General features: G+C 45.0%; 4 protein-coding genes across 4 annotated transcripts; 2 read left to right on the top strand and 2 right to left on the bottom strand.

Annotated features, from left to right (window-relative positions):
- Nucleotides 1-540: 540 nt before the first annotated feature.
- CCR75_007273 (uncharacterized protein) lies at nt 541-3660 on the top strand (the record flags this gene model as incomplete). Its single annotated transcript, XM_067965334.1, has 6 exons — nt 541-1063; nt 1133-1536; nt 1607-1792; nt 1857-1925; nt 1995-2417; nt 2596-3660. The coding sequence occupies 6 exons, from the start codon at nt 541-543 to the stop codon at nt 2794-2796; spliced, it is 1806 nt and encodes a 601-aa protein (XP_067814616.1). The 3' UTR covers nt 2797-3660.
- Nucleotides 2952-3548, bottom strand: CCR75_007274 (uncharacterized protein; the record flags this gene model as incomplete). The annotated part of the gene is made up of 1 exon (XM_067965335.1): nt 2952-3548. The coding sequence occupies one exon, from the start codon at nt 3546-3548 to the stop codon at nt 2952-2954; it is 597 nt and encodes a 198-aa protein (XP_067814607.1).
- A 476-nt stretch (nt 3661-4136) lies between the features above and the next one.
- On the bottom strand, nt 4137-4976 carry CCR75_007272 (uncharacterized protein; the record flags this gene model as incomplete). The annotated part of the gene is made up of 3 exons (XM_067965333.1): nt 4137-4394; nt 4444-4699; nt 4720-4976. The coding sequence occupies 3 exons, from the start codon at nt 4974-4976 to the stop codon at nt 4137-4139; spliced, it is 771 nt and encodes a 256-aa protein (XP_067814728.1).
- A 100-nt stretch (nt 4977-5076) lies between these two features.
- Nucleotides 5077-7642, top strand: CCR75_007271 (uncharacterized protein). The gene is made up of 7 exons (XM_067965332.1): nt 5077-5652; nt 5733-5966; nt 6031-6087; nt 6154-6342; nt 6408-7028; nt 7093-7177; nt 7239-7642. Exons 1-7 carry the CDS (start codon nt 5167-5169, stop codon nt 7361-7363), a joined length of 1797 nt encoding a protein of 598 aa, XP_067814604.1. The 5' UTR covers nt 5077-5166; the 3' UTR covers nt 7364-7642.
- Nucleotides 7643-8326: the final 684 nt, after the last annotated feature.

The following is an 8326-nucleotide window of genomic DNA, read 5'->3' as shown; positions in this document are numbered from 1 at the left end:
ATTCGCTGAAATCTACGATAAACTGTCAAAAGTCTCGACTGTAACGGGGTACCTTTCACTAGTATTAGTTAAGCTTACACTGATTGGGAGGTTTTGATCAAGCTAAGGCTCTTAAGCTTAAAGGTCTAGATTAAGGCTTTAGAATAGAGAAATAGTAAAACTGTATAAATATGTTTCATTTTCTACGTAACGATCTTCTATCTACTTGTAACGGGCTAAAGTTGCCCTAATATAACGCAGTACGAGGAGCCGGATTACCGCTCCCATGACGACACTTTACTAGAGTACTTAGTGCGTTGGATGAGGTCGCTAAGACGCCCACCACAACTACCTCACTGCACGCAAGCGAAGCTGGTTTAACCGCTTCCTCGCTGTGCTAGGGTGTGTGCTTAAGTAGAGCGTGGCCGCATTACGACGTGCCCGCCTACAGTAGTGCCTAAACTTATGACATTGCAAATTCTAATAGTTGAACTTCAATACAGAATACCACCTCCTGATTAGTTCTGTATGAAGAACCTACTTCTTTAATTATAATTCCGCATGCTTGAAACTCAAGTAGTGCGTCCGATAAGCGGGACATCTATGACGACACCGTCTCGCGAGACGACGTTAGTGCTTTACTCGCTGGTGGGTGAAGACATTGAACCGGTGCAAGAGAGTAGTGCTCAGCACGAACCTGACACTAACTGGAATGCGTTTGTGCTGCCGCTTCCGCCTGCAATAAACCGCGTGCGGCTCGCGGACGTGCTCGCAGCGTTTCCTCTCGGCAGTAACTTTCACTTTTCCTTTCTTTGTGAGGATGGTACTTACTTAGACTTGACTTTTCCGGAATCGACCGTGCCCTTTTGCGGACGCAAACTATTGGCGCGTGTCACACCGCTGGATGAAGAGCCTAGCGTCAAATATGTTCGGTATGAAGAGCCCCGCAAAGCCGTGATACCAAGTAGATCGGCACGTCTAAACGCAAGAAAAGATCGGGCTGAAAGCTATGGAAGCAGTACAATGGAGAACTTTTATCGCGATGAGTATGTAGAGTTGGAGTCTTCGACTTGCGAGTCCCAAGGTAGAGAAGGAAATTGATAAGATGGACATGGAAATACGGTTCTAATAGCTCATATTGCTTGATATATAGATGAAGAGCTTTCGGCGCGAATTGAGCTTTCTCCTCTGCGCGTTAAAGTGCGAAAGGATCAGGCTGAGAGCGATTGGAACCGTGGTAGTTATCAAAGTGGTGAAGACGAGCATCAAATTGTGGACGATGGCAACCGAAGGCAGAAAGCTGATTGCGATGACCAGTACAAAAGGCACGAAGGAGTTAGCTCTCGTCAATCGTCCGAATGGGCAGAGGCAGGCATAGACGCTCATATTTATTTGCGCAAACAGACGGAGCAAGCTTACGATTTTGCCAAGAAAATTTCGATTGACGATGCTAAAAAAGGAGCGTCCGAGACCGCTAAGAAGGCAAAAAAGTGGGGAGGTTCCTTGCTCTCAACGATCAGTGCAACAATTTCGAATGCTAGTGCCAACGTGTCAAAGGTACTTTGTTTCTAGATTGCGTGCAGGATTGCAGAAGCTTAAGTCGTTTTTTTCCTTTTTAATGGCACAGCAGACTTCAAATATTCAAGTTGGCAGTGTGACCGTGCAAGTTGTGCGAATACTAGCCGAGGGTGCTACCGCACAAGTGTTAATGGTCCGATCTTTGGCTACTAACGAAAATTTTGCTCTTAAAAGAGTTCTTTGCCAGTCGGAAGAAGTTGACATTGACGTACTGATGGAACTTCAAGTCTTTCACGTACGATTTGTTATAATTATAACTGTAAATAACAACTTAACTTTTGAATTTGCTATCGGTCCAGTCCGTCAAACACCTTAATATTATGCCGCTTGTGGAGTTTTCGGATGCACCAGCTCAACAGGGAATGGAGGTATAGCTGGCAATCAAGGTGATGATGTCACTGTTAATAACAGCTCCTTGTGATTTTATGCAATTTTAGTTTTTCTTTTTAATTCCATTCTTCGAGCGTGGAAGCTTGTGGGATGCCATTTACGCTGCATCCCAGTCTTCATCGCCTTTGTGGCCATTTACGCAGCGTGCAGCGTTGCATCTCTTTCAAGGTATTTGCTCCGGAGTGCTTGCACTGCACCGCGCAGGCTTCTGCCACAGAGATATAAAGCCGCACAACATTATGTTATCCTCATCGTCTTCTGGAGAGGATTTTCTTGCCTACATTCCCGTGGTCACAGACTTTGGTAGTTGCGCTCCTATACATGCAGAAGTAAACTCTCGTCAGAATTCACTTAAGTTGCAAGATGAGGCAAACTGCAAGAGCTCAGCTCCATATCAAGCACCCGAACTTATCGAGTCAACAGTTGGCATCGCGCTGGATGGCCAGTCTGACGTGTGGTCTCTCGGTTGCGTATTGTAAGTAGATGTTTATCTGAGCTAAAGGTTGTAATGAATAACTTAATTATTGAAAATTGTGATCAAGGTTTGCTATGGCGTTTGGAACAAGTCCATTTGAAGATGCGCAAGAGGCACGTAATCCTTTCTTTTGTACGTCTTCGCTTATTCTCTGATGTTTGTAAATTGTCCAGGGCTTTCTGAAGCTGGCGTCCTTAAACGGCCGGGTATCATTTCCACCAGAACAAGGCGGGGTGGTGCGACATCGGGGAACACACTTTACGGCTGAATTCTGCGACTTTATCAGAGACATGCTCCAAACAAATCCCGAAGAGCGTCCTTCCGTTTTGGATGCGCTGGAGTTTACCGTGGAGCTTTTAAGCGACGGAAAATAATGGCTATTTACAAGACCGACTTAATAAAGTGAATAATGTTAGACTTATCTCGATGATTAGCCACAAGCTTATTGTATACTTTTAAGGGTTGTTCCCTGATAGAGAGGTATACATACGGCAGTGCTCGAATGTTACGAGAACCGTATGTTAAGGTGTTATGCGACAGTAGCAGTGATGATGCCAAAAACAGCCATTAGAAAGGTCGTTAACGCCATCCGAGTCGTCGCATCACTGGACGCAGCGGCCGGCGTCGATTCGCCGGCTGCTGTGGATGGGGCCTCGGTGGCTCCAACATCCGCAAACGAAGCCGAACTTGAAGTAACACTCCAGCCGGCGGAGCTACGGCTACGACCCGCACTCGTCGTGTTTGTTGGCGTGATTCCGCAATACTCGAGCAACCTTTTGGCCGAATACTGCAGTCCCCATAGCTCGTAGCGGCAATTTGGCAGAAAGTTGTATAATTCCTGCAATGCAGCCCTACAGGATGTCGTTTCGCACATTTCAGTTGCGTCGGCTGTCGTTACTTGCAACATTGTGCCAGCCTGCAGATCCAGCGCCTCCTCGCACTGTTCCGCCCGCTGATTCGAGGTTAAAGTGATCTGGCCATCATCTAGCTGCGTTGTGTTACACTCGACAATGGCTGCAAGTTCTGCCGTCATGGGTGGGGGCGAGTTTGTAGCAGCAGATGAGGCAGCGTTTGATGAGGTTGTCTGCGCCAAGGTGATAGCGGCAAAAGCTGCCACGAGCAGCATTAGAACCAAAGTCCGCATAAGAAGGCGAATTTTTCTGTGAAAGAATGAAAGAGGAATTCGCAGCCAAAACAGATGGCATCATGAAGGTACTTTATTCCGTTTCAAAATTTGTGTGGCTCATGTAAATATCTGTATCGTAAATTTCGCGTATCACATTCGGTAGTTGCGTGGCCCACGCTAACGGAGGTCCAACCAAAAGAGTGTTCAAATGTTGCAACTCCGAAATTACACATGTGCATGTAGGAAAGGTAGGTTTATTTGCATAGTTTGATTAAGGGTTTGTACCAAATGCGTACGCACAATTCGGATAAAGTTAGCTGGAAAAATGAATATAACGTCGAAATCGAGCCTCTTATGTTCAACATCACGAAGAGGTAGCATTCAATCAATGCGTCAGACGGTAATTGATGTTTGGCTTCCTGCTATGCGCGCCAACTACTGTCATCGTGACTGGGGAGGTAGAAAGCGATTATTCGAACAAAAGCTTTAATCTAGGGACTTGGTCTTGATAAAAAAAAAATATAATGGTGCACGTGCGATGGCAAGTAGCCTTGCCTCGTCCAATGCAAAAGCCTGCGCGGCACGCATTTACTCAATTGATAGTGTGGTGTCAAAGACACCGCAGTCATCCGTGCACAAACGCATAGGGTATATGTCGAGCTGTTGTTCCTGGCAACGCATATTTGCGAGCAGCCTGCCGTGCGGGTGCGAGGTAAAGCCGCACGCGCACAACTTTAGAGTCTTGGACTTATTGTCAAACAAGTACTTGCACTCTTCATCGCGGCGGTTTCTTGCCATCGTGTACACATTCGAGGTAACAGACATATTCAATTGGAATCCCGCGCTCTAGCATCTTGGTGTATAAAGATTCTGGCAGGCAAAAGGCGTGACCAACTCGATTTGGACGAAACGCAAGAACCCGAGTTGCTTCATCATCGTCAAAGTGCTCGGCGAAATGCACAGTGATCATGAGGCCTCCGGCTCGTGCACGCTTTAACAATTGCTCAAAGCGATTCAAATCAGAGTTCAGACGTTCCGAGTTACCACTAAAATCAATGCCTACAATGTATGGACATTTTTGCTTATTCTTGCGCAGGAGCGCCATGTTTACAGTGACCTCTGCTAATTGCAGCGTCTGATTCCGCTTAATTCTTAGCAGCAGTCGCACCACAGTATCCAGATCTTGTCTTGCGTGACAATCCTTGAGACTTCGTCCACGTAATCAGCACGAGAAGCGCCATCTTTTGGCAAGTCGCGCGGTGTGGACCGGAGCTCAAGGTACTTAACATTATCTTTGTAAAAATCCTCGACCGCCTCAATGACAATTTGACGAAGCGTGCGTCGGCTGGTAACGACTTGGTGAATCAAACCAAACATTTCAAAACACTTGTCTAAATTGCGATACTTTGGAAGACGCAGTAGTCTCATTCATCGTGCTCTATTTCTTCCTCAAACATTCTCAAGGTAGATGGTCGAGTGGAACCGTGAATATGCGCGTGCAGCTCAATTTTGGGTAACGCCTGCAAGCTGTCTGTCCACCGCAGATTTATCTACAATGGTGTATATTTCGTGTGGTAGCAGAGGTCACAGTTCAATTAGTTAGCAAAAGAACGTCACCATGATCGATCACTTCGTCATCTTTTCTAAGACCGGTACAATTTTGTGGTCTCGAACGCTATGCCTTCTAAGTGGCGATCCGGTCGATAAACTGATCAGCCGCGTACTTATGGAAGACCGCGCCGGGGAAAAGAAGTTTATCGACGACGCATATTCGATGCAGTGGGTATTTGAGAACAAACTTGACCTGGTATTCGTGGTCGTCTATCAGAAGATTTTGCAGCTGTTATATATTGAAGAGCTGCTAGATATTGTCAAAAAGGACTTTGTCGCGATGTTTCCACAACAGATTATAAACCAAACGCCCGTAAAGTACAACGAAAAGTTCGCAAAGATTCTTAAGGCTACAGAGCTTAAGTTTACAAGCAACCAGATGCGCAAGGGCCCACGGGCATTTCATGCTTCCAACAAAGTTAGGGCAAAAGGTGCTTTGACCGATGTGTCGAGTGCAACCTCGTCATCATTGCGTTCAGCGAAGACGGCAAATGTATGTAAATTGATTTGCTGTTATTTTCCGCGGCTGCATTGATGTGTGTTTAATGGCGACTATCTTTTGGGCTTGAGTAGTCTAGTGATGATGAGAGTGATGGTCGTACGTCTGATGCGCTGAACAGTAGCGCGGGGGAGCCGGATAACAAAGGTGCCCTAAAATCGAAGGTGCGCGCGATGCGCACGGGCCCACGTCGTAAAGGTAAAGACATGGTTGTAAAGGAGCCTAAAGTTAGCACCAAAAAAATGACAAAATGGGACGACACGAAGGTATCTAAAAAGGAAGCTGAGGCGTTAGATCGCTCGAAATTGGTAAGCATAATTGATTTGAAGGTTTTTTTTGCTTATTCGACCTACGTCTTCTTAATTTATTAAGACCACAATGGAAGAGGAAGTGGCTCAGCTTCGCGAGAAGAGAGAAGCGTACATTGGGGTACGAATGTATATATCGCATTTAAATTAATGGTGCCACGCGATTATTGTCTTCGTTTGTCTGTAGGAGATGGTGGATAGCGATTCAGACGGGAGCTCAGACAGTGACGATGATTTGGCTAACTCTGGAGTCGATTTTGACTCTGGGTGGAGCTTCTCAAAGACGCGTCTGGGAAATTTTTTGAGCACGGTATCTGGTAATAAGATTCTCGAACGAGAAGACTTGGAGTCTGTGATCATTCCGATGCACCAAATGGTAGAATCAAGCATATCGTATTCTATGTTTGGAACATCTTTACAAATTCTCTCATTTGGCTGCAGCTTATCACCAAGAATGTGGCCTCGGAAGTAGCTGACGAGCTGTGTGAGTCTATTATCACAACTGTGATTGGCCAGAAACTTGAGAGCTTCACGCGCATATCTACTGTCGTGCGCAAAGCCTTGGAAGCTGCACTTCTGCGTATTTTGACACCGAAAAAGTCAACCGACGTTCTTCGTGAGATTTTGCAGGCAAAAGCAGATGGCCGGGCGTACAGTATTGTATTTGTTGGTGTTAACGGTGTTGGCAAATCCACCAGCTTATCCAAGGTGTGCTACTATCTCAAATCGAAAGGTATTAACGTCATGATCGCTGCGTGCGATACGTTCCGATCTGGTGCAGTTGAACAATTAAACCAACACGCCAAGGTGTTGGACGTGAAGTTGTTTCAAATGGGTTACTCGAAGGACCCTGCCTCGGTGGCGAAGGAGGCTATTAAGTATGGAACTAATAATGGCTTCGACTGCGTGCTTATCGACACTGCCGGTCGTATGCAAAACAATGAACCGCTAATGCGTGCGCTAGCTAAACTTGTCTCTAATAACGAGCCTGACCTAGTTCTTTTTGTCGGAGAGGCATTGGTGGGCAACGATGGCATTGATCAGATCTCAATGTTTGACCGAGTACGCATGTAGCTAGAATTAATTCGTGATGCTTGATGTGTTCTAATCATTCGAGTTTTTCCAGGCTCTTGCGGACTATTCAGACCGCCGTGAGCCGCATTGTATCGACGGCATTGTCATTACGAAATTTGACACCATTGATGACAAGGGTAACTCAACCTTTTTTGACCAGGGCTCTAACTAATGCTTAACTAACTTGTGCGTCTACAGTTGGTGCCGCAGTGTCGATGGTGTACAAAACAGGCCAGCCTATTATGTTTGTTGGGACGGGTCAGAAGTATACGCACCTGAAAAAGTTAAACGTGCGCACAGTGTTACGTCATCTCCTACAGTAAGATTTTTAAAGCTCCGCACGGCGATACATTTATACATTTCGTTGAGTAGTGGTTAAGCATTAAAAAAGAAAATGACGCGGGGATGCAGCTAACCTGTAACAAAATTTGTAGTATAGAAAACTATCGGGGAGCTGTAGAACCTTCGCTTACCAAATTTCATTATTGCAGCACTAAGCAATTCTTCAAGGGAATTGCTGCGGACAAACACACCTCTAAAAATATAGTTTTGTAGTAAATCTTCCCTGTTTATTTTTTAGATAACGAAACCACGGAATTTTTTAAAATCGTCATTTCAATCGACCATCAAAATCTACGACAAAACTTCCTTTGTGTAAAATCAGGTACATTTGGCAAGCAGAAGGAAGTAAACTTTTCTATCTCGGCGAAGCAAGAGGAAGAATGTAATGGGACACCCTTTGCTAGTACTGTTTCTAGTACTAGACAACCTACACTGATTACAGTAAAGGTTGGTCGCCTCGATTACTCCACGTACACTGACGTGCAAAGTATAACGGGGCACTGCCGACTTGTACTGCTTCAGTACAAGTCCCCTTCGCACTGCTTCTGTAACGGGGCACTGCGACTTGTACTGTTTCAGTACAAGTCCACTTCACACTGCTTCAGATGTGAGTGGTGCCTCTCGTTAGGTGACGTACACTGTACGTATAGAGGAAGACTTCTCTTAAGGCAAGTTAGCTTAAGAGTGTAAAATGAAAACTGTATTAATATAGTTAAGTGTCTTGTTAATCTATCTTTGTAAATGTTGACTTAACTATAAACTAATACTAAACATGTAAATGAATTCTATCTCTATCTTATCTTGTAACTCTCTTTGATTACTTCTACAGCTGATTAGTCTGCGGAATAAATAGACATTATGGTCTATACCTATTTAGGGATAAGAATTCAGGACATTACTATATAAAGTAATATCCTCCAAATATTATCTACCTTTTAGATAAT

The sequence above is a fragment of the Bremia lactucae genome (assembly GCF_004359215.1).
Source record: "Bremia lactucae strain SF5 chromosome Unknown BlacSF5_NotPlaced_200_SHOA01000120.1_2678225bp, whole genome shotgun sequence".
In the NCBI taxonomy this organism is placed as follows: Eukaryota; Oomycota; class Peronosporomycetes; order Peronosporales; family Peronosporaceae; genus Bremia; species Bremia lactucae.
The sequence above is the reverse complement of the archived record's forward strand: the minus strand, read 5'-3'. Positions and strand labels throughout refer to the sequence as shown.